The following is a 27,655-nucleotide window of genomic DNA, read 5'->3' as shown; positions in this document are numbered from 1 at the left end:
ATGACAGCAAACTATAGCTTCCCTGAATCCGGGACTCAAACTTCTGTAGATTATTCTACTCTTGCTGTATCCCATGTTCCATGAAGGGAAGAGCTTCATTTGCCTGGCCCGTGTGTTATTCCCAGCACAGTGCCTGTAGTAGGCACTCAATGAAACACGTTCAATAGCTCACAAATAGTTGCTTCTTGGGTTAGAGGAATAACAGGAATTTAGGTGTTGGGAAAGGTGAGTTTAGTCCTATCTGTACTATTCATAATAGATAATAATGATCTCATCCAATTTAAAAAATCTAGAAACAAATATAAAGAAATTTTCACCATTATGAATTCTGGGTGTTGTATGTTCTTGTTTGCAATTCTTTGTATATTAAATTCCTCAAATGATAAAGAAAACAAACACAACTATCAAATAAACATTTGAATACCTGTGAGATGTCATTCAGCTACTGTCACAGATCTCCCTAATCCAGTGACTTAAGGAAGGAGATTGTCTTTCGCAAATAACTAGGTGTCTGGAGCTGAGAAGTCTGGGCTGGGCAGTTTTTCTGCCTTCCTGCACCACTGTCCTTGGCAGGCAGCTTGCGTCCTCACTGAAGGGCAGGCACCTCTTCCGTGTCATCTAGAGGGCAGAAGGCAGGTACCAGCTGAGTCTGTCCTTTTTTTTTTTAATAAAACAAGATCTTTCCTGAAAGCCCCACCCAGTCAACTTCCTACATCTCGTTCACACAAGGACAGTGTCCCATCGCCACTCCTGAGAGCCTGAGAGGATTTAGTGCTTTGTCAGACATATTGCCAATACAACAAAACAGGGGCTCTGTTAATAAGGAAGAGGGGAGAAAGGATCTGATTGGATGGGCAGTTACCGGAGTTTGCCCACGTATGTTTTCTGAGTCAGTGACTCTTCTACATCGGTTGTTGGGTTGTTTCTTTATTTTGTTCTTTGGTTTACTAACAAGCAATAGATGCATGGTGGGTCTGGAGGAACTTTTTTAAATTATAGAGTCTGAAGCTCATTCCAGGAAATGCTGGTAACTTAAGTCCGGGACAGGCCTGTAAATCTGAATAATAAACAGCCCTCTGGGTAATTGAAATGCAAGTGTTTGCCAGAGCACAACTTAACAAGCATTGGATTGGGGGTGCTTTAGCAGGGACACCTCATTGTATTTCCAACAGCTTTCTGTATCACTCCTCTTGAGGATATTACTGAAACGGAATTTTTGGACTGGAACCCAGATTCTTTGTCCGCCAGAGTCGAAGACTGAATGCACAGACAGAGAGTAGTATAGCAAAGGTGGAGATTTATTGAAGAACAAGTACAGACTCCCACGTGGGGCGAGGGAAAGAGTCCCACAGAATGGACTCCCACGTGGGGAGAGGGAAAGGGGTCCCACTGAGTTCTTCTTCCCTAGGGCTTATAAAGACTGCAGATCCTGGTGCCTTGGTATCCCCTGATGGGTCACTATTCCCTTAGACTGGTCACTATAGTAACTCCTGAGCTCAAAGGTCAAACACCGCATGGAACACGTGATACCCTCCTCCCTCATTGTTCTTTTCTTTCTGGCTTTCTTCCTTCTTCATTTTGTAAATATAGACCTTTTTGGCTACTTTCAGCTCCCTTGTCTTATGTAAATGTAACTGTTGCTGCTCCCTGCACCTGACTTCCTTGTGTTATGGAGATGTACCTTCTCCCAATCCGTAGCCCTGTGTTTTCCCATGGACCCCAATTCTAAAAATTCCCTAAGCCTGCCTATATTCCCCTAAAATTCCTGTTTCATTACTTCATTTTTTAAATTTTATATTTTGGTCAACATAAGTAAATGTATAGTTCTAAGGTCTTTATGGAGCCTACACTGAGCTGCCCCCTATAGGCGACTACTTATAATGCTTTGGGCTTTTTTTCTCATATTTACCACCATATTGCCAAATAGCATGCTACTGGCTATTTATTTTTCTTTTTCCAGTTCTAGATACTATCTGTGAACTTCCTACCTTAGAGGATGAGGATTTGGCTTCCTTTATTCTATCTCATATTGACCTCTGTTTCTTGCAAGATCCCAATATATTCTGCTTATGTGTAATACAGCAGTGTTTATTTTTTATTTCTTTATTGATTAAGTTATTAGATATGTGTCCTTATCCCCACATTACCCCCATCCCCCCACTCATGCCCTCACCCCGCTGTTGTCTGTGTCAATTGGTTAGGCCTATATGCATGCATATAAGTCCTTTGGTTGATCTCTCCCCCTTACCCCCACCCTCCCCTACCTTCCCTCTGAGGTTTGACGGTCTGATCAATGTTTCTCTGTCTCTGGATCTGTTTTTGTTCATCAGTTTATGTTGTTCATTATATTCCACAAATGAGTGAGATCATGTGGTATTTATCTTTCCCTGACTGGCTTATTTCACTTAGCATAATGCTTTCCAGTTCCATCCATGCTGTTGCAAATGGTAAGAACGCCTTTTTTTTTTTTATCGCAGCGTAGTATTCCATTGAATACAGCAGTGTTTAATTAGTGTTTACATTATTATGACTATGCAGATATTATTCACAACTGTGCCTTATGATAAACCATGTATTTTTAAAAGAATAGTTTATTGATTTTTAGAGAGAGAGGAAGGGAGAAGAGAGAAACATCAATGTGAGAGCACAACACTGATCCCCTCCCTCTGTGCAGGTCCTACCTGGGATCTGCCCTGACCAGGAATTGATAATCAACCCACTGAGCCACACCAATCGGGGCAATAAACCATGATTTTTACACTTCTTTCCTGGTCAAACTTTTCCATCCCCTGGAGTTAGTCATTGCTTCCCCTTCTTCAGTTTGCTTCATTTTTTGAGTTTTCATTACCAATTCTTGTTCAAACGTTGACAGGATGGTAAAATTCCCCTCAGAAGAATTTTACCGGTGTGGCTCAGTGGCTGAGCATCAAGTAGCCACTTTGATTTTATCTCTCTCTTGGAAACTTCCCAGCTCAGCCCCCACCCTCTGGGACTGGCTGTTCTCAGAGCCCCTGGGACACTGGGAGCTCCCTCGCTGCCAGCCTGGGAATGCCTGGATTCCTGTTCTTTGGATTCCATGCCTTCTCACTCCTTGGTTTTGCTGGAGCACAGCTTCCCAAGAAAAGGCACATAGAAACAGAGCAGGGTTATCTGGCAGCTTACAAAGCTGATGGGCCCCTGGGAGGGTTGACAACTGCTGCCAGGTGTTGGGGTGGGGAGGAAAAGCCAGGTTGCCACCAAGAAGCATTTGGGCCCAGCTGGTGTGGCTCAGTGGTTGAGCATCAAACTATGAACCAGGAGGTCACGGTTCGATTCCCCGTCAGGACACTTGCCTGGGTTGCAGGCTTGATCCCCAGTGTGGGGAGTGCAGGAGGCAGCCGATCGATGATTCTCTCTCATCACTGATGTTTCTATCTCTCTCCCTCTCCCTTCCTCTCTGAAATCAATAAAAATATTTTTTTTTCTAAAAGAAGCATTTTTGGTAAATTTCCTAAAGAGATTTTTAAAGAGTCCTGAACCTCCATGGCTCCGATTTCTTGTGATTTCTTCTCTCAGTCTGAATAAATATTCACTTTCATACCAATTTTCTTATTTGCAGTTTTATGATTTTTTTTTCCGTAAAGATTGCTCCCCAAATTATATAGAAGTCAGGCCCCACAGGACATGGCTGCTTTTTGAGACGTTACACATTTAAGATGTCCATTTTCTTCCTTCGCACTTGGTGGATGGTGGCTGGATAGAGGGTATTAACTGGAAATAGCTTCCTCTCAGTTTTGAAATCACTGTTCCATTTTCTCCTGCCTCCTTGGAGTGCTGTTGAGGTGATGCCATTCTGACTTCTGGTCCCTTGGATTTTGTTTTTATCCCTGGGAGTTTGTAGGGTTTTCTTCTCTATATATATTCCTCCTGTTCTGATATTTCACCACGTCATTAATTACTGATAGGATGTGTTTGTTTGTTTGTTTGTTTGTTTGAGTCATTGTTCCAGGTACTTTCAAGTCCTTTTCCATCTAAAAATCATATCCTCCAGTTCTGGGTGGTTTTCTTGTTATATCATTTCCTCTGGCCTGTTTTTCTGAAACATTAATTACTTAGAAGTTGGGTCTCTTGGATCTGCCCTCTGAGTTGCTTATCTTTCCCCAAGTTCAAAGCTGTCTCCTGTCTTTTAGTTCTAATAAATCTCCCAAACCCTCCTATGAAATTTTTCTACTTCTACCATGATATGTGTAATTCCCAAGGGCTTTTACTTGGGTACGGAGCCTTCTACATGTTTTGTTTTATGGCATCCTGTTTTTATTTCACAGATACAATATCTTCTCAGATTTCTCGGAGAAGATTAACCTGGTATTTTTTCTACACTTTTAAGTTTTAAGCTGCCTACAGCGTCTGTTTATTTTCAAAGCCTCTCTGTTATTTTTGGTTCTGCCTTTTATGTGGGAGCTTTATTGAGATGTCCAAGTTTAAGGATGGTATACTAAAAATAAGAATAGCATACGAAAATGCAGTCTTGGGGTGTTTGTAGAGTGGCAATCATTGCAGGGTGATCAGCCAGAGCACGGCTTTTTTTCTTATCGTTATGTTTCCAGCAGCTTTCTAGTATAATCAGTTTCTCATTAAAAAGGCCCTATCTCTAGCCCAGCCAGTGTGGCTCAGTGGTTGAGCATTGACCTATGAACCAGAAGGTCATGGTTCAGTTCCCAGTCAGGGCATATGCCCAGGTTGTAGGCTGGATCCCCAGTGTGGAGCGTGAAGGCGGCAGCCAATCAATGATTCTCTCTCATCATTGATGTTTCCATCTCTCTCGCTCCCTCTCCCTTCCTCTCTGAAATCAATACAAATATATATATATTTTTTAAATGAAAGGCCCTTTAATCAATAAAGAATTTTAAAAAGGCCCCATCTCTAGCCATTTGAGAAAAGGCCACTAATAACTAATTTATTTATTATGTAATTTCTTTAGCAGTAGAGATTCTTGTTTTATGGAAGCTAAGTGGTAGTCTAGAGTTCAAAATCAGACTTTTTGTTCTGGACTCCACCCACTTTAGAATACCTGGTGCTTCTGTCACCTGTGTGCCCCTCCACGTCCCTGTCTGTCACAGAGACCATCAGAGGCTTCCATGAAGACTGAGTTCTTTCCTATTAAAAAAATAAAAAGTGCCCTAGCAGGTTTGGCTCAGTAGATAGAGCATCCGCCTGCAGACTAAAGGGTACCAGGTTCGGTTCTGGCCAAGGGCCCATGCCTGGGTTGTGGGCTAGATCCCCTGCCCCAGTAGGGAGTGTGCAGGAGGCAGCCAATCAATGATTCTATCTCATCATTGATGTTTCTATCTCTCTATCTCTCTCCCTTTCTCTCTGAAATCAATATATATATATATGTATATATATAATTTTTAAAAAGCTTTAAAAAAAATAAAAAGATTCTAGGACAATGTACATATGTACAAATAATTGTTTTGGAGTAAGCATTTCCAAAACATGCATTCCTCACCCAGAATGAAATACTTAGGGACCCAGAATGAATCAGGAGCTTGGAAGAAGCTCTACTCATGCCAGTGTTTGTCCTAACAGGCTGTTTCGGAGAAGATTTTGTTGAGATGGAAAAGCATAATTCGCCTAGTAACTTTTCTTTAGGAGGCTTTACTGGGGAAAGATCGTCCTAGAATCTCTGGAGAATTTCTTGGTTATAGGATCTGGGAGAGAATTTCTGTCCCTGAAGGTCACTCTCGGAATCCATGCCGTTCCACCTTGTGCAGCCTGACGTGAGAGTCAAAGCGTGAGGCCGATTCATCACTCTCGGCTGGGGAAGCTTTAGGCCATGGAGACCCCGGGTACCGTGTTACAGGCATGACTCCTGGTCTCGCTTTCCAAGACCTCTTCATTGGAAAGTCTCCGCGTTAGATACTGGGGTTTCCACTGTGGGCTTCTCCTGCTCAGGCACCTTCAAAGACTTGCAAACTCCTCGAAGGCTGAGGTTCAGTCTTGCTCTCCCGGTTCCTCCATCACCGATCCTAGAACAGTGCCTGATGCATAATACGCTCTGGATTAATGTAGCTTGACTTCAATTGATTTCATTACCCTTTGTAAATGCGCCCTTCCTACTTGTCCCCTTGCTGTTTCCTCTGTTTCTCCTGCACCTTTTTCTAAAACTATGTTTTTATTGATTTCAGAGTGAAAAGGAGAGGGAGAGAAAAATAGAAACATCAATGATGAGAGAGAATCATGGATCGGCTGCCTCCTGCACGCCCCACACTGGGATTGAGCCCACAACCCGTGCTTGTGCCCTGACCAGGAATCAAACTGTGACCTCCTGGTTCATAGGTCAATGCTCGACCACTGAGCCACACTGTCCGGGCTCTTCTGCATCTTTTTATGTCACTTCCCCTTGGCTGGTGCTTCCTCATCCTCAGAGTTGATAGATGGAACAACTGGAAGATGACAGACCAGGAAGTTGTCAAACTACCAGGACTCCAGGTAGAACTTCCAGGGGTGAAACTCCCCATGTCATTTTACTAAAGATGTAATAATGTCTTAGGTTATCACCAAAAACCCTGCAGATAGTCCCATCTTTAACCACAGTCCTATTTGGGATTTTTTTCTTCATGCTCCACATCTCACCTCTACAGTCCTTCCTCTCCTCCCACTCTCTTTCATCTGGCCCCCATTTTGAACCAAGCCTTCTCTTTGCTCTGTTTTAATGTTGTTTTTCTGCGTCCTCTCCCCTACCTTTATCTAACATCTGGACTGTTCTGTAATAATAAAACACAGTGAGGTGTTATTTCAGAAGACCTGCCTGCCTAACCCAAGCCCAGAATGAAAAACCTCTCTCTCTTCTGGCTGCTTTTGAGGTCATTTCTGTGATTTAGTCTCGCGGGTGCAATTTATTTTTATATGAAAGGCTCTAAGACAAGAACTATACCGTGTAGAACAAGGATCTGTCCATTCGTGTTTCTCAGACCCTACCACTCACCATCGAAGGTGTGCCCCCACGACATGGAGGCTTGGCTGAGGACAGCCTAGAATAAGCTGAAGTCGTTCTTCATGCCTGAATGTGCATGCTACTCTAAAATCCACCTCTATCTGTTTTACCATGAAAGTCACATTCCCCAAAATCTTTAGGTGACATTGATACTCCAGGATGACGTACCATATTGGTCCTGTGATTTCAGAGATTCCTTTGCTTACCTATTGCCAAGAGGCGCAGTACTAGGTGATACTTTTAAGGACGCATCTAGCTCTAAAAATTATATGAGGAAGTACTGGTCCCAGCAATCTTACTAATGACTGGATTTAGATGATAGTTTCCTCGTGATTTGGGGTTAAGGCTAAGCTGCATCAGTTCATTTCAGATCCAGAACTGTTATTATCTGTCCGGCTTTGTGCTCAGCCTTGGGAAGTTGAAGATGAAGCAGATAAGGTCTGCTTTTGAGGAGCCACTAGTCTAGTGAGTAAGACACATAAGTGTGTAATTTTAACGTGACAAGTAAATGATACAAATCGAGATAGGCATAAGGTGCTATGGTAGCCAGGGGTGGCACACGTAACCCAACCTGGAGTTCACAGAGGACTTTCTAAAGGAAATAAGGCCCACGTATTAAAAACTGAGCAAAGGTAAGTCAGGTGAAGAAAATTGCAAAGGACATACTAGGTGGGGAGACCATTAGGAGCAAAGTGTACCCTGAAGGTTTGTGTTGGGGAAAAATGGGAGAGGAGGATGGAGAGATGGGCAAAGAGCCAAGTCCTGGGGCCAGTAGATCCTTTTAGCCACAGTTTCACTTTCCCTGGTTTCAGTTACTCACAGTCAACCACGGCCCGAAAATATTAAATGGAAAATTCCAGAAAGAAACAATTCCTAAATTTTAAGTTGATGCCATTCTGAGTTGTGTGATGAAATCTCATGCCATTCCATTCCTTTCTGCCCTGGCTGTGAGTCATGCCTTTGTCCAACATCTCCACACTACTGTTCCCACTCGTTAGTCACTTAGAGCATCTACCTCAGTTATCAGGTTGATTGTCTCATACCCCGATGCTTGTGTTCCTGTCACCATTATTTTACTTACTGTGGCCCCAAAGTGTAAGAGTAGTGATGCTGACTATTTGGATATGCCAAAGAGAAGCCAGGAAGTGCTTCCTTTAAGTGAAGAGGCGAGTAGTAGAGTACAAGAGGATATTTTAAGAGGGACCACATTGACATTATTTATTACAGTATATTTTTAGATTTATTCTAATGTTGTTGTTTGTCTCTTACTGTGCCTAATTTATAAATTTTATTATAGGATAGGAAATATATATATATATATGTATGTATGTATGTATATGTTTGGGTACTAGCCATGGTTTCAAGTATCCATTGGGGGTCTTGGAATGTATCCCCTGCAGATACAGAGAGACTACTATATATGAAATGCAAAGGGGAGTGGGCTACATCCATGTGGCGATTAGTTAATGAAATATTTTTTAAATTTTGTATTGATTTTAGAGAGAGAAATAGAGAAAGATTGATGAGAAACATCAATCGGTTGCCTCCCATACGCACCCGACCGGAGATCGAACCCACAACCTGGGTATGTGCCCTGACCGGGAAACGAACCCATACCTTTGGCGTACAGGTCATTGCTCCAACCACACCAGCCAGGGAAATCAATAAAATATTTTAAATTCTATGGTGGTATAGTCAGATTTACATTGTAGGTAGATGACTGTGGCTACAGAAGTGGAAAGATTGATGGGCAACAGGACTTAGAAGCATTGCAGTAGTCCAGTGGTTCTCAACCTTCTGGCCCTTTAAATACAGTTCCTCATGTTGTGACCCAACCATAAAATTATTTTCGTTGCTACTTCATAGCTGTAATGTTGCTACTGTTATGAGTCATAATGTAAATATCTGATATGCAGGATGGTCTTAGGCGACTCCTGTGAAAGGATCGTTCGACCGCCAAAGGGGTCGCAACCCACAGGTTGAGAACCACTGCAGTGGTCCAAGCAAAAGACACTATGAGCCTAAGTAAATTAATTGTAGGAACAGAAAGGAAAGACAGAACACCAGAAAATGTGGAGAAACTAAATAAGCAGAGTTTTTCTTAGTCTCTTGAGGGAACAGGGACCCCGCAGGGCAGAGTGAGGGACAAAGAGGAGTCTAGGATGACCCCCAGGATTCTGGCTTTAAGAGTGACTGGATGTTAAGCCATTGCCCAAGTTTGGGATACAGAAAAGCCAGTTTGGTGGGGGAGGAAGATGAGTTCAGTTTGGAACATGTTGACATGAAGGTGACTGAGAAGTATCTGTGTTTATGTGTGTGCCTGTCTGTTCAGCATGTTAGATTCAGGAGTCTGAAACTTAGGGAAGAGCTCAGGGCTAGAGATAGTCATGGGAGTCATCAGCATGCAACTGTTAATGGAGCCATGGGTGTGTATGCATTCTTACAAGACAAAGACATACAAAAGAAGAGTGGGCCAGTGACGGCTCATGTTTAAGAGACAGACAAAAGAAGAGGACTCCTTAAAGGGGAGGAAAAAGATTATGGAAGATGAAGAGAACCAGGAGAGAATAGTGTCATGAAAGCCAAAAGAAGTAGATAATTTCAAAGATAAGTGACTAGTTGACCCTGTCGACTACAAAGTAGTGTCAAGAACAAGAGAGGTCTACGAAGATAATGTTTTAAAGATTTCTATTGAATGAAACAATATGAAGTGAACTCAGTTTTTTAGGGAAGTGCTGAGTTTTCAAAAACTAGTCTATGGGAAATGGAAGGAGGAGCTTGCATGTGACAAGGGCTGTTGAGTGGAGTAGAAGGCCCAGCATCCACCTTGTTCACTGATGTAAGTGCTGAACAAGTTCCCTGATAGAGAAAATAGGAAAAATATACTAAACTTTTTCCCTTTTTGCTTACAAAATAAGCCAACCTTGCCTGGCCGGTGTGGGTCAATGGTTGCGTGTCAACCTATGAACCAGGAGGTCATGGTTCGATTCCCAGTCAGGCACATGCCCGGGTTGCAGGCTCAATCCCCAGTAGAGAGCGTGCAGGAGGCAGCCGATCAATAATTCTCTCTCATCATTGATGTTTCTATCTCTCTTTCCCTCTCCTTTCCTCTCTGAAATCAATAAAAAAATATATTTTCTAAAAATATGAGCCAACCTTTCAAGTTCAGAGATGCCCCCTTCAGTCTAAGGCGTGCTGAAGTGACCGCTGGTGACTGCTTCTTTGTTGGTAGAATCCATAACCTAAGTTCCATGCTTCCCCCGCCATGACTAAACTTGCTCTAATTTCTAATTTCTTTTCCTTTTTCATTTCATTCATTTGTGTAATATGTTAGGAACAAAGGAAGAAAGGTATTTTAGGACCAGGAAATGCCATGGAGATTACCTCGTCCAAACTACCCCTTTAAGAAACAAGGACATTATGATCCTGAGAGGTTACATATCTTGCTCAAGGTCACAGAGTGAGCTCGTAGCAGAACTTGGACTAGAACCCAGGTCTCCTAACTCAGAGGCCGGTGTTCTTTATTAGATCTTGAGAAGTGAATTTTGACAAGATCTGTTCTTCAGTCTTTGAGATTCCAGCCCTAGCCAGTTTGGCTCAGTAGCTAAAGCGCCAGCCCGCCAACTGAAGGGTCCTGGATTTGATTCCGGTCAAGGGCACATACCTCAGTTGCAGGCTCGATCCCTGGCAGGGGCACGTGTGGGAGGCAACCAATCGATGTGTGTCTCTCACATCGATGTTTCTCTCTGTCTCTCCCCCTCCCTTCCACACTCTCTAAAAATCAATGATAAAATACTCTTGGGTGAGGAGTAACAAACAAAAAACAAACAAAAAAAGAATCCAATCAGACTGCCTAATATTCATGACAGTATGAAAGAAGCAATCAAGGGCCCAACGCAAATGCCAGCCTCCTCTGTGAAGGCCTCTCAGAGTGTCTGGTGAGTTATTCTTCTGTGTCCACAAGGACTGCTATCCACATATCCCATGACATGCACTGTTTCACAAGTATAGAGCTCCCTACTAGATTATAAACTTGAGTGTAGGGCCCATTTCTTATATGTGTTATTATTTCCTCAGCACCCAGCATAGAGTCTCGTATTTAATAAGCTCCCCTGGGGAAAAAAAGAAAAGTAAAGTAGGAATGAGACCATGCTTTGCATAGGAACCAAACTGAGCTGGGAGGTAAATGAGCTCTTGTTCATGGTAATTTTGCTCAATAGCGTCGTGAGCTCGTGCCAGAACAAGGTTCACACTGTTATTCTGGTTGTGCACCTGCAGAGAAAATAACAGTGATGGTAGTCGCTGTCAATTTGGAGAGAGGGATGGACTCCAGAGTCGCTCAGGCCTTGGAGCGGGGAGACACCTTCCCAGGAGTTCAGGACTAGGCCATCGCCACACCGGCCAGTGGGCAGCGGAGGGCTGCCAACACGGTACCTGTGCTTCCCCTGCCTCCTATTACTAAGCAGCTCACAGAGGAAGGAGGGTGTTGCCTGGTTATTTGCAGAGGAACAGAAAGCTGAGTCAGGCAGGGTTGGTTGTATTCCAAAGTACACTCAGACTGGAAAGCAGTGAGTGTTTCTGTTGGGAGGACAGGGTCAGGGAGTATAAAGACCAGGCTCTGCAGTAAAATGCTCTATTCTCCCCAGGACCTACTCCCCTACTGACCAATACACATCCCACTCCAGGATTAGAACAGACACACACACACACACACAGCGACGCACGCACACACACAGAGACACAGACACACACACACACACACACACACACACACACACACCCTTTGGGGGAGGTCAGCTACTAAAAGCAAAGGGCAGCAGCCTTAGTTCAGTAAGTATACTTCTCCTGATAGATGCCCAGGCTTCTGCCCTATGAATTGTGGGAACAGGTTTAAGAATGCCAGAGAGGAGAGGAAATGGGCATTTATTAAAAACTTACTCTAGCCCTAACCAGTTTGGCTCAGTGGATAGAGCATCGGCCTGCGGACTGAAGGGTCCCAGGTTCGATTCCGGTCAAGGGCATGTACCTTGGTTGAGGACACAACCCCAGTAGGAGGTGTGCAGGAGGCAACTGATTGATGTTTCTCTCTCATCGATGTTTCTAACTCTCTATCCCTCTCCCTTCCTCTCTGTAAAAAATCAATAAAATACATTTTAAAAAAAAAACTTACTCTAGCCCTAGCCGTTTGGCTCAGTGGCTGGAGCATCAGACACCACATGCTGGGGAGAATGGGGAGCAACAGGAACTCTCATACACCGCTGGTGGGAATGAAAGCGGTGCAGCCACTGTGGAAGACAGTTTGGCAGTTTCCACAGAACGTACTCTTACCCTATAATCCAGTAATCTCACCGCTCGGTGTTTACCTAAAGGAGATAAAAACTTACGTCTACACAAAACCCTGCACACAGATGTTGGTGATAGCTTTATTCATACTTGCCAATTCTTGGAAGCGATTAAGATGTCTTTCAGTAGGTGAATGGATAAATTGTGGTACGTCCAGACAGTAGAATATTTTTTGTGTGTATTGATCCTCACTGGAGGATATTTGTTCCATTGATTTTAGAGAGAGTAGAAGGGGGGGAGGAGGAGGAGGAGGAGGAGGAGAGGAGAGAGAGAAACATCAGTGTGAGAGAGCCACAGTTGGTTTCCTCCTGCACACACCCCAACAGGGGCGGGGAACCTGCAATCCAGGTACATGCCCTTGACTGGAATTGAACCCTTCAGTTTGCGGGCCGACGCTCTAACCACTTAGCCATGCTGGCCAGGGCTAGAATATTATTTAGTACTAAAAGTAAATAAGCTATTAAGCCATCAAAAAAAAACAAACCCACATGGGAGAAACTTAAATGCATGTTTCCAAGAGAGGAACCAATCTGAAGAGGCTACATACTGTATGATTCCAAGTACAGTCAAACATCAGTTCTCGAATGTCTCCCATCTCCCACAATTCAGTTCTCCACCAAGTTGTTCATGGAAAAAAATGTCTCGGTTAACTTCAGTTCTCAGCCTGACAACCCCTTCATACCGATACATCAGCATGACACAAAGCGTATTTCAGGCCAAAGGAGAGAGTGTGCCAGTATGAGTCAGTTTACCACTAACATCTCATGGAGTTGTGCATGAGTATGAGTGAGTGTGCATGAGTGTATGTGTGTGTGTTGCTTTTGTTGCTGGCAAAAATAGACAATTAGCACAATTTTAAAACATAAAGAGGCCATCAAGAGTGCTAATGTTGCTAATCATGTGAAAGAAACAATGACCACAGGCAATTGAAGAGGTAGAAAAACTAGTTGATTTAGATAAACAAAAAGCAGTTAGTGATAGCATTTGAGAGGCAAAAAGCAAAGATGCTACATTCCTTCTTTACAGGCACCCATCCAGTGCTGAAAGTGATGCATCTAAGTCTAGAAGAGGGTGGTTCAATACCTTTAAGAAGTGTTTGTTTGCCAAGCTCAGTGGTTGAGCACTGACTTGGGAACCAGGAGGTCAGGGTTCAATTCCCGGTCAAGGCACATGCCTCGGTTGTGGGTTCAATCCCCAGTGTGGGGTGTGCAGGAGGCAGCCGATCAATGATTCTCTCTCATTATTGATGTTTCTATCTCTCTCCCTCTCCCTTCCTCTCTGAAATCAATAAAAATTTATTTACAATAAAGGAAGTGTTTGTTTATAGACTAAACAGTACTATATATAAGAAAGGTTAAAACCGGAATAATTTGGGGGTCTGGAACAGGTTAATTCAATTTACATTATTTCTAACGGGGACAAAAATGATTCGGTTTTCACACAAATTGCTTGTTAAACAGCCTTCCATAACGAATCAAGTTCAAGAACCGAGGTTCCACTGTACATTCTGGAAAAGGCAAAACTATGGAGACAATAAAAAGATCAATGGTTGCCAGGGGAGTGGGTAGGAGAGGGATGGATGGAAGAGCACAGAGGATCTTCAGGGCAGTAAAATACTCTGTATGATATTATAATGATGGACACATGATTATACACTTGTCCAAACCCATACAACGTGCAGCATCAAGAGTAAATCCCAAGGTAAACTGTGGACTTTGGGTGATTATATGTGGATGTGGGCTCATCCTTGGTGGAAAAAAAAGAAAAAAGAAAAAAAAAAAGTGCCATTCTGGTAGCGATGTCGATCATGGGAGAGACGGTGCATATATGGGCGCAGGGCACATGTGAAGCATCGCTGTACCTTCCTCTCAATTTTGCTGTAAACCTAAATCTGCTCTTAACAAAGTAAGTCTTTAAAAAATACACGAGAGACGCCGAACCCGGTTTGGCTCAGTGGATAGAGCGTCGGCCTGCAGACTGAAAGGTCCCAGGTTCGATTCCGGTCAAGGGCATGTACCTGGGTTGCGGGCACATCCCCAGTAGGAGATGTGCGGGAGGCGGCTGATTGATGTTTCTCTCCCATCGATGTTTCTGACTCTCTGTCTCTCTCCCTTCCTCTCTGTAAAAAATCAATAAAATGTATTAAAAAAAATACATGAGAGACGTAGAAAACAAATAGCAAAATGAGATATAAAACATAATCACATGGATAACTATATTAAATATCATCAGACTAAATAAACCGTTTTGATTAAAGCAGGTGGAGATGGTTAGCCTTGCAAATTCTCAAAGAAGCTACCTTTTGTGCATATTTTTTTTTAATATATTTTATTTTTTACAGAGAGGAAGGGAGAGAGATACAGAGTTAGAAACATCGATGAGAGAGAAACACCGATCAGCTGCCTCCTGCACACTCCCCACTGGAGATGTGCCCGCAACCAAGGTACATGCCCCTGACCGAATCGAACCTGGGACCCTTCAGTCCGCAGGCCGACGCTCCATCCACCGAGCCAAACCGGTTATGGCACTAGATGCATATTAATGGAAGTAAACCAAGAAAGAAAAAATAAATGGCATCCAAAAAACAATGGACCCAAAGCAAGAAAAAGGCAAAAAAGAATTCGGAAGGTGGTGCTAAACCTCTGGTTTGGCTGCCACCCAGCCCAGGTTGGGAGCAGGAAGCTAGAAGGCTCTGGAGAGAGGAATCCAGGAATAAAACAAAACTAATAATTTATCTGATGTTAGAATGTCTGGACATTAATTTGGTAGACGTTTGACAAATCTGTTAGCCCTTTTGTGGACAAAGTGATTAGGTATGTGGGAAACTAAACAAATGAGAAGCAAGGCAACTATTAACTCCAGAACAAAAGGGAAATGTTGAGCACATAACCCCTAATACAGTATTTGGATCAGCATTCACCCCACAAATACTGGAGTGTCAGACCCCGTGTGAGCACTGGGCTGGCTACCTGCAATAACAGCAGATCAAGTCCCTGCTTTCACAGAGCTTACATTCTAGTGCAGCGGTTCTCAACCTGTGGGTCGCCACCCCTCTGGTGGTCGAACGACCCTTTCACAGGGGTCGCCTAAGACCATCCTGCATATCAGATATTGACATGACGATTCGTCACAGTAGCAACATGACAGTGATGAAGTAGCCACGAAAATAATTTTCTGGTTGGGCCACAACATGAGGAACTGTATTTAAAGGGCCAGAAGGTTGCGATCTAGTGGGCAAAATAGATGCTTAAAAAAAAAAAAAGAATCAATACGTACTATCAGATAGTGATTCATTAACGAAATTTAGAAGTATATGCGGATTGAAACGTGGGACACACCTGCTACTTGGCATAAAATAGGGAATAAAGAAACATCTGAGCAGAGACCCCAGTAAAGTGAGGGAGAAAGCAGTCGGCTCCCTGTGGGAAACTGGTCTAGCAAGAACAGATAGTGCACAGCCCGGACGCAGGAGTGGGCTGTACTTGTTGAAGCAATAGAGGGGGACCCTGTGTCGCAGCGACAGAGGGGGAGGAGAGATCAAAGAGAGAGCTCAGGTCACGTGGAGCCCTGGCAAGGACTTTGGATTTACAGAGCCATAATAATGTAGCTAATGATTTCAGTAAATGTGTGTAACGTAACTCCCGTGAAGTGAAGGGAGAGGCTGTACGGGGGCTCCAGGAAGCTGACAGAGAATGCCGACAACAGTAAATTAACAGATGGCAGTGTGCACGAATTAACTAGAACGATGGAGGTAATTACCAGAAAGAAAACAGCAGAAAGAATTTAAAGTGGTTGGGGGGGGGGGGGAGGAAGAGGGAACATGGGGCTGCTGCTTTTCATTGTAAAACTTTAAATACTATTTGACATTTTGAAAACTGTAAGCATTTTCTAAAAGCTTGTGAAAGCGCTTGAGGAAGGGTGGAAACCTCAACTGCAAATGTATCAGGCGTGAACCAGCCCTGACGATGCAGCCAGTGGCGCAGGGATGTCAGGGTGGGAGTAGGCTGTGCAGACCGTGGTGCTCTATCTTCCTAAGTGGAATGGTCTAGATCTCCATCAACTGCTATTTTTCTCCCACCTTACATTGCTTTAGGTCATCGGCCAGGCCACCAAAAAAAAAAAAGCACTTTCCTTCTGCATAAATTCTATGTAACTCACCATGCTGATCCCACAGCCTATGCTACCGTAAACAGGATAAAAGAAACCATGCCTGAAATCTTGTGTGGAATAAGGTGGTGTTGATATAACTATTTTGACTTTTACTGAACTTGAATCATATTGACCATATTCATTTATGTTAGAGCTGCATCCAATCTCTAATTTTTCAAACTATATTCCAATTAGGTGAAAATGATACTGTGCATTTGTTTACATGTCTTAATTCCAGTGAGATTCCTTATCGATGTGTTATTTGTGAATTGTGTTCGTGTCTTTGCCCGTTCTTCTATGGTATGTTCCTCATCAATTTGAAAAGGCTCTGGAAGGGAATATTATGATGAGGAAACAGCTATTTGGAGTTCATTCCCCGAGTCTAGACATTTAGACAAGACCTGAGCTGAGGACTCCCGCCCCAGGTTCCGGCTTTGCTTTTCCTGGGGTGCCTTTTAAAATAACTATTCCAGCCCGGCCGGCGTGGCCCAGTGGTTGAGCATCAACCTATGAACCAGGAGGTCACAGTTCAATTCGCAGTCAGGGCACATGCCCGGGTTGTGGGCTCGATCCCCAGTGTGGGGCGTGCAGGAGGCAGCCGAGCAATGATTCTCTCTCATCATTGATGTTTCTTTCTCTCTCCCTTCCTCTCTGAAACCAATTAAAAATATATATTTAAAAATAAAATAGGGAGTCAGTCTGTTTGGGGGGCTCAGGCAGCTGTGCTGTACGTGCCACCTTTAGAGGCTCCCTCTCCCTGAGACTTTACAACCATTCGAGGCGAAATGGCTCCCGACTAGAGAGGAGCGGGCGGAGGCTGTGCAGGGGCCATGGGACCACAGCTGCCTGCAGGCAAGGACCCGGGGGGGGGGGGGGGGTCCACTGAGTCGTTGGGCCTTTGCTTTCTCCCTTGGCTGGGGCACTGCCTACCACAATGACAAACGTGCCCTGGGTCCCCTCTTTGGAGAAGGACCATCTGTGTTGCTTGTGGAGTCTTGAGGAAAAGCAGAGACCCACAAGGAAGGGTGAGGTCTGGTGGTAAGAGTTATTTGGGTGAAAACAGAAGGCCCCAATGTCCCGTCTCTGTCTGTCCCAACGTGGAAAAATCAGGGCCAGAAATAGAGCCAATGTCCAGGGAGTCTGTGCCACATTAAAGCTAGTCCAGGCCAGCCTTTCTCACCATCGGGAGCTTAGCTCCCGTTCCGGCTGCAATCGGTGCTGCTGGATCCAGGTTCCCTCCTGGAGCCGGCGTTGGAAGTCGTCCGCTGTCCCCATCAGCCATGTTGCTAAGGCCACATGGTTGCTAAGGAGAGAGCATGCAAACCAACTGGATGATTGCATATTCCCTGAGAATGAATGTATATATATATATATATATATATGTAATTTTTTAAATATATTTTTATTGATTTCAGAAAGGAAAAGAGAGAAACATCAGTGTTGAGAGAGAATCATTGATGGGCTGCCTCCTGCACGCTCCACACTGGGGATCGAGCCACAACCCGGGCATGTGCCTGACCAGGAATCAAACTGTGACCTCCTGGTTCATAGGTCAAGGCTCAACCACTGAACCACACCAGCCGGGCATCCCTGGGATTATATTATCTTGGGCTTGGGAAGGACCAGGTGTTTTTCAAAATAACTGATCAACTTCCGAAGCTTTCACGGGACTCTGATGGGCCCACCTGACCAGTGATCCCTTTCCCAGGCTAGATTGACAAGCCTCTACGGCCAAGCACCTCCCCGTGGGCCATTTTTACTTCTACTGCACGTGTGCTCACCTCCCCCTGGCCCCCCAGACAATCCGGGGCCTGAGGGGGAAGGCAGGGGTGTTAATCCTTGGTGGGGCAGTACTGTGATCGCCTGGGTCGGGGGGGGGGGGGGGTGGAGAGCTGGCTTCCTGGTGAAACTGCAGGCTCAGTGTCCCATTCAGCTCCCCAGCCCGTTCAGCTAAACCATATTTGATTCCCTTTGCTTCCTTTCTTTATTAATATTGACCCTAATGTCTACAGACGCTCAGCTTCTCAGCTGCAGAAAAAACGGGTGGAGCACATGTTCCACAAGCTGAACCGTGACGCCTTTGAAACAGTCTCTTATTTCTTGTTTCAAACACTGGACCAGTCTCTCAGCAAAACAGTTTTCAGACGTTGTTGGCCTCATACTGAATTCCAGAAACATTGCTTTGAATGCTTAACAAGAAAATGTGTGAATGTGGAAGTAGCTTTCCTCGAGTCGTTGGTTCAGTATTTCTTTCTCCTGGTGGTCCTACCTTTATTCTTCTAATATTATCATTTTGCACGGTTTGTTGCAATCAAATCTATAAAAACCCATGCATGCAGGGCAAGGGACGGCCCCCTTCCCTGCCGCACCCGTTTCCCTGGACATGGGGCTCTCTGCACCAACCAGGTCCCACTGCACGCTGAGGGCCACCAGGGCGGGGGACCTGGGGCCACCTGAGGCGCTGCCCTTGGTTTCAGCCTGGGCAGGACTCTGACAGGCGGTCGGTCATAACCCCACAGGTGGTAGCTTCGCCCCACTGGCTTGCCTCCTCGTGTTTTGATCTATAAAATACCAGTGTCCACGACCATTTTTCTTATTCCCTCCTTTATGTTTAGGAAGGCTTTTCTACCCTGAGGTCAATTAATATTTACCTATCCTCCGCTTCCCCTCCCCCCTTCTACTTGCCAACGTTGTTCAGGCCTCAGGGTCAGCATGTAACTGCTCAGCGGACACGACTTTGGTGACCTGGTGACAGGACAGACAGACTTACTTTATGAGAATGAGTGGACCCTTCTCCGTACGGCTTGTGATTTGGACTCCCCAGTCATGGTTGCATTTCCTGCCAACATACCCATTTGTTTTCCTCTTCAGCCACCTGACAGCTGCCCCTGTGTTTCAGGTGACCCAGGGCCCTGATGGCAAACTTCAAGGGCCACGCTCTCCCGGGGAGCTTCTTCTTAATCGTTGGGCTGTGGTGGTCAGTGAAGTACCCACTGAAGTATTTTCACCAAAAAGGGAAAAGGAGACAACTGAGTCGTAATTATGAGCGTCTGGAGATCATCGAGGCTGCCATCAGAACTTTACTTCCAGTCATTGGTAAGGATGGGGGCCACGTGGTCCAGGGGATCTCCCATCACACCCAGAGCCTTCAGCCCACACTCTGGACCCTGTGGATGGATGTCTCCACGGGCAGAGATAATAGAGAGATAATAGTGTCAGTTGGCCACTAAACATTTCATCGCAACATATGCTGTGCACTGAACCTTGTCATATCAATAGTGAACAGTGCCTCACATCTCAGTGCACTGTGAGAAAGTACCAAATAAATTACATCCTTTGCCCTAGGAAGACATGGGTGTAGATCAGTGATGGCGAATCTTTTGAGCTCGGCGTGTCAGCATTTTGAAAAACCCTAACTTAACTCTGGTGCCGTGTCACATATAGAAATTTTTTGATATCTGCAACCATAGTAAAACAAAGATTTATATTTTTGATATTTATTTTATATAACTAAATGCCATTTAACAAAGAAAAATCAACCAAAAAAAATGAGTTTGCGTGTCACCTCTGACACGCGTGTCATAGGTTCGCCATCACTGGTGTAGATTGTAGGAACAGAAGACATAATTTATGAAAAGGACAAAACACAAAAGTAGAAAAAACCAAATTGAGAGTAAGATCATGAATTATGAGAAAATGAAGTTGAGTTTTAGAAAATTCTTTTTTCTCCAACTGTCTCTTCTCCAGAATCTCAAGAGTAAACCCCTACTCATTGGCATATCCTCCACCCCCAAACCTCAAGCAGGTAGAGGAGTGTAATGCTTGGGGCTGGTAAGAGGCAGAGGATGAGGCTGAGAGAAGCCCGCAGAGGCTGTGTGCGAGGGGTCTTCCTTTACGGTGCCCTTCCCAACAAAACCCGCCCCCTTCCTCATCATCTATCCACTCTGCTGGGGGCCCTGAAGAATGAGTGGTACCAATGAGGGACCTGATTCGGCAACTGCATTTGCCACTCACCATCTCTGGCCTCCAGCTTCCTGGGCGCAGCTGAAGCCAGGCCAGTGGCTTCTCTGGGAGTTGGCACAGGAACATGGCTCTGTTTCCTGGTCCAGTGGGACTTTCCCATTCACCAGCCCCTCGGGCATCAGAAAGGCTGTCTCATCTTTCTGGGGCCAAGAAGTAAACAGGGACCATATGGCTTACGTGGTATTGGCCTAAACCAGTGGTCGGCAAACTGCGGCTTGCGAGCCACATGCGGCTCTTTGGCCCCCCTGAGTGTGGCTCTTCCACAAAATACCGACTTCTGCGCATGGGCCACGAAGTTTCAATCGCACTGTACGTGCGCGCCTGCACGTGGTATTTTGTGGAAGAGCCACACTCAAGGGGCCAAAGAGCTGCAGTTTGCCGACCACTGGCCTAAACAAAGCCAAAGAACTGTGTCTGGGTGGAAATAATAACTTATTCACCAATTATTTCCTGAGTTCTCACTACATGCCAGGAACTTATCGTTCTAGATAAGGGGGTACAGTGGGGAACTACAGCTAGTCTAGAGCTCTGACAGGACTTCCCTTTCCTGGGTTGTCTTCACCAACTCCTGGATCCTTTATGCACACATTCAGACAGGGGCTGGTTTTTGGGGAAACAGTGTTTGGGGAGCAGAGTCCAGAATGTGCCATGGAGGAGTTACTGTAGCCCCAAGAACACTCTGGGACCAGGCATAAAGGCAAAGCTTTCGCCTTCAACGCAGGTGACAGTAGGAGGGATGAGAACCGAGACCCACACTGAGGCACAGCTTACCCACCTGGCCGTCTCTAAAGCTTGCCTCTCCTGGGACACCGTATGGGAGAAACCCCAAGCTGACGTGTAGGACACTGAAACCTAAAGCTACGGGAAGGAGCCGAGACCACAGAGCCCACTCCATCCTACAAGCGCCCCTGGGCGCGGCCTCCCTCCCTTGGGCGCACACAGGTATCTCCATCACCAGTGTCTGCTCAGATTCTATTATTTCCAACCGAATGGTTTCCTTCCAGGATTCCTTTCCCTGCTCACTTGGCAGAGGGAGCCCCAAGATTAAGTTATCTGCCACACTCTCGCTTAGGTGGCAATGCCCCAAACAAGTTTCCTGTGGACGGTGGCTGCTGCACCTCCCTCCACGTGCCCCTGTCCCAGGAACAGCAACTAAGACACGACATCTACACAGGTTCCTCGGCAAAGACCTCACTTTAGACTGAAGTAGCCAAGTAGGGCCACTAAGCCACAGGCTGTCACCCAGGTCCTGACTTCAGTCCAGCCTCGGGTTGTTTTTGGCTTGTCTCCTATTGTCTTAGAGTTACTCTCCCCGCCTAATTTCCATTCTCGTTTCCCTGCAGGGATCCTAGCAGAGCAGTTTGTTCCGGATGGGCCCCACCTCCACCTGTACTCGGAACACGAGTGGATCAAGTTGATGAACTGGCAACACAGCACCATGTACCTGTTCTTCGCCATCTCAGGAATCACTGACATGCTCACCTATCTCGTCAGTCACGTGCCCTTGGGGGTGGACAGACTGGTGATGGCTGTGGCAGCGTTCAACGAAGGTAACTGAGTGGTAAGGATGGGAAAAGGGAAGAAACTGACAAGTTGTGGTTATGAGGGATCTGGGCACAGTACAGCACAACTATCACAGATACAACCACCTTCCCCAGAAAAAATCCAAATCTCTGAACTTCAACATCCTATGCTCTGGATGGTATAGGTGACATATTCCTTAAAGAACCCATGAAAGGCCCGGCCACTGGCTCAGTGGTTGAGCATCGACCTATGAACCAGGAGGTCATGGTTCAATTACTGGTCAGGGCACATGCCTGGGTTGCGGGCTCGATCCCCAGTGGGGGACTTGCAGGAAGCAGCCGTTCAATGATTCTCTCTCCTTCTCTCCCCTTCATCTCTGAAATCAATAAAAAATTTTGTTTTAAAAAAGAACCCAGGAAAGCACAAGGCTTTTAGCCAGAGTCACTGGCTAGAAGGGTACAAACTCACTGCACTCCCCCCGCCCCCTCAGGCGTGTGAGTGCATGTGCGCACATCCACACAGAAACACAGAACTGTCTGAAGATGGGGTGAATGTCACCACGCCAGATTATGACTCCCTGTGGTTTGGGAAGGGAAACTGCACTCCAGCCCCCACCTGGAGTGTCTGGACTCCATCACAAATAGGAGAGCCAGGCAGATCTCCCAACGTAGCTCATATTCACTGGGGTCGTAAAAAAAGCATCTTGTAACCCAACAGCTTCACTGACCTATGTTATCTCAGGAAGAGTTTAAAAAAGGTGAATGAGGGCAAAACCAACTTTCAAGTAAACACACACACAATATATCACCAATCAGCAATATTTCACTTACCCATCCTGTACTGAACCCTACCATCAATTCTGTAAGACAGATATATCCTTTGCTGCTTAGACCCACTCTACACACACACGATTTTTTTAAAAAATAGTTTTATTGATTTCACAGAGAAGGGGAGAGGGATCGAAACATCAGTGATGAGAATCATTGATGGGCTGCCTCCTGCATGCCCTCTGCTGGAGATTAAGCCTGCAACCTGGGCATATGCCTTGACCGGGAATTGAACTGTGACCTCCTGGTTCATAGGTCGACGCTCGAACACTGAGCCACGCCGGCGGGGGCAGCACACACACAGATTTCATCTGCCCATTGCTTGTCCTGTAATGTCATAGAAACTGACTTTCCGAGGGCAGAAGACCCTGGCTGAGGACATCCTATAGTGGGGCGTGCAGGGTGGTGCAGACGGAGAAACGGGCATCTCTGACGGCTGTGCCTGGCTCTGGGACAGGTTTCCTCTTCTATCACCACGTCCACAACCGGCCGCCCCTGGACCAGTTCATCCACTCGCTGCTGCTGTGCGCTGTGTTCGGAGGGGCTCTCAGCATCTTCTTGGAGGTGATCCTTCGGGACAACATTGTGCTGGAACTTTTCCGAACCTCGCTCGTTATTCTCCAGGGCACCTGGTTCTGGCAGGTAATTGTTCAAACACTGCTCCTAGCGCTGTAGGGACTGAGGGGCCCACGGAGCATGTCCAGGTGAAGTCTGACATGCCGCCCCCGGACCTGGGGAGCCTTACCCATGAATAGCCTGCTGATGCGTTAAGCAGAGTCTATGGAGTGTCCACAGTGAGCAGATTAACTATTTCCCCATCTGCCCGCCCCAGTGGAGGTACTGATACCATCTAAAGGCTCCACTTGCTAACCTGTTCCCCTGAAATTTGGTTGGAAATAAGCCTTTGCTAAAACCAGAATTAACCCAGCCATTTTCCTGTGCAAAACGTCTTTCCCCCGCTAAGGCAGGCATGGGGAATGCGGTCCGAATGCCTTTGGTAACCACAGGCAGGGGGCAACTAATGACAAGCTGTCTTCTCTGTGTGACCCACCAGATTGGGTTTGTGCTGTTCCCGCCCTTCGGAGGCCCGCAGTGGGACCAGGAAGATCACGCGAACCTCATGTTCATCACCATGTGCTTCTGCTGGCACTACCTGGCCGCGCTCTGCATCGTGGCCGTCAACTACTCTCTTGTTCACTGGTACGTCCCCGAGACTTGTCAGCGTTCCCCTTCCTTACCAACCCCCTGCACCATTTTTATTTCCAGGGACCCCTTTCACAACTCACTCCTACCACTTAACAAGTACCAGCTAAAGGCCAAGTCCTGTGCTAGGTGCTCTAGACCAGTGGCCGCCAACCAGAGGTCCGTGGACCACCGGTGGCCCGTGAGGTCCGAAAGGTTGGCGACTGTTGCTCCTGTTGCTCTAGACCAATGGTCGGCAAACTGCGGCTCACGAGCCACATGCGGCTCTTTGGCCCCTTGAGTGTGGCTCTTCCACAAAATATCACGTGCGGGCGCGCACGTACAGTGCGATTGACACTTCATGGCCCATGGGCAGAAGTCGGTATTTTGTGGAAGAGCCACATTCAAGGGGCCAAAGAGCCGCATGTGGCTCGCGAGCCGCAGTTTGCCAACCATGGCTCTAGACTATGAATGAGGGTGATGGGGCTCTAAAGGTTAAGGGCCTGACTGGTCATAGTAACCTGGGACAGTAACCTGGGACAGACCCAGGCTGCAGAGGCAGATCTGACCGAGCTCAGGCCTGTGCTGCAACAGGAAACACTCGGAATGAGGCCCGGGCTCTGGACTGCAGTCCTGCTCTGTCCCTGTTCATTTCGAGCCCGTCGCCTGTTTTCCCAGAGGCCTGGCAGCAATCAGATGATACAGCTCGCAGCTGAAGTGCTCTTCCAAGATGACAGCCAACAGTTCCCAGTCACGTGCTTTGTCCCTGGCACCACCCGATTTAATCCTTATCACTTTATGAAATATGTAATGTTGTACAGACGGGAAAACCAAGGCTTCAAAAGACTAATGTGATCAAGGTTGCCCAACGAGCAAATGGCAGAGCTCCAGTCTTTAACCACAGTGCCAGAGAGACTGCGGGCACATGGCATTAGCTGTTGTCTCAGCTGCCCCTATCTCCGTCCCTGGCTCCTGATTTCCCTACCAAAGCAGAAACCACTTCAGCCAGAAAGACTTCCACGCAGACCCAACAGAACACAACTCAAGGTGCCCTGGTTTCTACCAGTTCTACTGCCGGGTCAGTGCAATAATAAAAAGGGAGGTGGGAGACCCGAGTTTAGTCTCAATTACAACATTCACTGTCAAATATTATTTATCACGATCCCTTTATCTACCGACAAATACCGAGAAGTCAGATATGTAATCACAATATTTAAGGAAGTAAATGCTTTAAACACCATTAGACGCCCTCACATCCTTCAGGGAAGGAATAGGGAGTTTGGGGGCTGATTTAATTCGTTACTGTTTCTCCATTACAGCCTTCTGACCCGGTTAAAGAGGCGCAGAGAAGGAGAAATCATTGGCATTCAGGAGCTGAAGTCAGACACCACTTACCAGAAGGCCCTGCTGAATGGCTCCGACGAGGAATGAGACGGGGCCCTCGGTCACAAACGGGGTGGCGTGTCCCCGTGAGGACTAGCTGAGTGTCACAGGTGTGGCTCATCTCCGTGTTAATGCTTGCCTTGGTCTGCCCTGAAGGTGCTCTATATTTGCACCTTCTCACTTAACGGCTGAAGACCGTGTTGGTGCGTATCCTTCATAAAGAAAAATGAAGCAAGCCTTTACGTCTCAGGAGAGAAATCAGAGACTCTGAAGTGTCAGAACAGCACGTAGCCTCACCGACGAATCCAGGATGTGAATCCAGCCAAACCCACTGCTGTCGTTGACTTATCCCTTCTTTCCCTCCCAAGAAAGCAGGAACTTTCTTATTAGGAAGTAAGTGAGTCACAGTGCCTTTCTTTTAGAGATTCAAGTCTAGCGTGTATTTTTAAAAAGTAGTCATCCACAAGTTTTGGTGTTTACACATCACTTGTTAACATCTCCTAACTAATCATGACACTCCAGAGTACTGCTATACCACTGTTGGTCAGTGACAAAGTTGGGCCAAAGGTGCATTTTGTTTTTAAAACCAGGAAGCTAGTTAGTGGCCCAGATGAGAGCTGGAACTCAGATGGTCTGACTCCTCAAAAGTGCCCTCATGAGGATGCTGACAGGAAAGCTGGACAGTGAGGGAGAGAAAATGTCAGGTAGGGGAGGCCTTGACTTTAAATACTACCGCCGAAAGCAAAGGGCAAGAATCCCGCAAAGTATCTGAAGCTGGAACTGGTAATACAATCTTGATACTCTAGTCTTGGTTCTGGTTTTTGTTTTTTTTTAAAGCTTCCTTCAACAAGGGCTTATTAAACATCTCCTTTGCACCAGGACTGGAATGGTTGTACAGATTAACTAAATATGTGCCCAGCAAGGAATTCAGTCTAATGGGAGAACTATGCAGGCAGTTCATACGGGGTGACTGATGCCATGATGGTAAGTGAAACCACCATGACACAAAGGAGGGAGGACAAGGAGGGAGGAGCTTGCCCATAGAAAAGGCACATTCCAGGCAGAGAGAAAAGAACATGAATGGATAAAGGTGGGTTAGGACGAATCTGAAAGCTCTTACCGTTGAGACCAAATAGTACCATTCAATTGTTGGGCACTTTTCAGACTCTGAAATATATCTTATTTGTTTCTCACGACCACCTACCGGTATATTAGAAATACATTCGTTCTTCGGAGTTGAGTGGTCTAAGGTTACTAGGTGTAGAACCAGATTTCAGTAGGACTCCAGCCAGCCTGTCTCTCGCCTTTCTCCTCTGCTACGTCACACAAATGCAGCGATCATTCCCGTGGAGCATTGAGGTCGTCATTCACCTGAAGCACTGAGGTCAGCCCAGGGTCATTCCCGTGAAGCACTGAGGTCAGCACTGGGGTCGTTCCCATGGAGCATTGAGGTCAGCACCGGGGTCATTCCCGTGGAGCACTGGACGGCTCTGGGAGAAACTCTGCACTCAGCACCTCCCTTGCTCAGCCAGCACTTAGAGCTGGAGGCACAGCTTTAGGAGAAGAATGAGCTCCCTGAAAACTCGGGATTTAGTACTGAGAGGCGAGCCCATGGGTCCCTTTCAGCATCCAGTGGGTTTGCCTGCTGAGTAAAACCCAACATCCTTTCAACAAGTACCAGAGGACCCGTTATTGGCAATGAATGTAAAACATGTCCTTTCCTCGGCGATTGGAGGTGGGAAGAAGGAACCTACTCTGGGTTTTACTTTCAAAGCAACACTCTCCATTCTGAATTAAAGGGGGTGAGGCAGCAGGCTTTAGGGAAAGGTATTTTCTCCAGAGTGAGGATCAACTATAAAACATCCAAGCCTATTCTAATTAATGCTCCTCCCAGCATGGCTGGGACACCGTCACAGAAATGATTGCCGCTAACAACATTCTGGGCTACAGTGCAAACCCCTCACAACGCTGCGACCAAATCCAGCCTGAGACACATGGTCGGAATAACTTTGCCAACTTCTGTCCACGAGAGGCTCAAAGACTCAAGGCCGCCACAGGTCCTCCTGGAATTGTCCCCCCAAACACCCCCAGAGCCACCACATCTCTCATGGCCCCAGGTGTGCATCCAGGACCCATGTTTGGTGCAAATGCTGGTGACGTCACCTAAACAACTCCAAGGGGGGGTTTCCGCTGTGTACTCCACCGACAGGATGGCCAGGACCCATCTCACTTCCCAGGGCTCAGTCCT

At 46.2% G+C, this 27,655-nt stretch overlaps 1 protein-coding gene across 3 annotated transcripts in view; it reads left to right on the top strand.

The window, feature by feature from the left end:
- TMEM45B (transmembrane protein 45B) overlaps positions 1-26,288 on the top strand; it is a 29,673-nt gene extending 3,385 nt beyond the window's left edge. For 2 of the 3 annotated variants that reach the window (XM_036353372.1, XM_036353370.1), the window contains exons 2-6: positions 19,368-19,564; positions 21,835-22,041; positions 23,300-23,484; positions 23,897-24,042; positions 25,344-26,288. In XM_036353372.1, the coding sequence (XP_036209265.1) occupies positions 19,384-19,564; positions 21,835-22,041; positions 23,300-23,484; positions 23,897-24,042; positions 25,344-25,455 (831 nt within the window). In that variant the 5' untranslated portion in view covers positions 19,368-19,383 and the 3' untranslated portion in view covers positions 25,456-26,288. Of the gene's footprint in view, positions 1-6,312; positions 6,472-19,367; positions 19,565-21,834; positions 22,042-23,299; positions 23,485-23,896; positions 24,043-25,343 lie in introns of those variants that run through there. The other variant, XM_036353371.1, reaches the window with a different exon arrangement.
- Positions 26,289-27,655: the final 1,367 nt, after the last annotated feature.

This window comes from Myotis myotis, unplaced genomic scaffold (assembly GCF_014108235.1).
Source record: "Myotis myotis isolate mMyoMyo1 unplaced genomic scaffold, mMyoMyo1.p scaffold_m19_p_20, whole genome shotgun sequence".
Classification (NCBI taxonomy): domain Eukaryota; kingdom Metazoa; phylum Chordata; class Mammalia; order Chiroptera; family Vespertilionidae; genus Myotis; species Myotis myotis.
The sequence above is the reverse complement of the archived record's forward strand: the minus strand, read 5'-3'. Positions and strand labels throughout refer to the sequence as shown.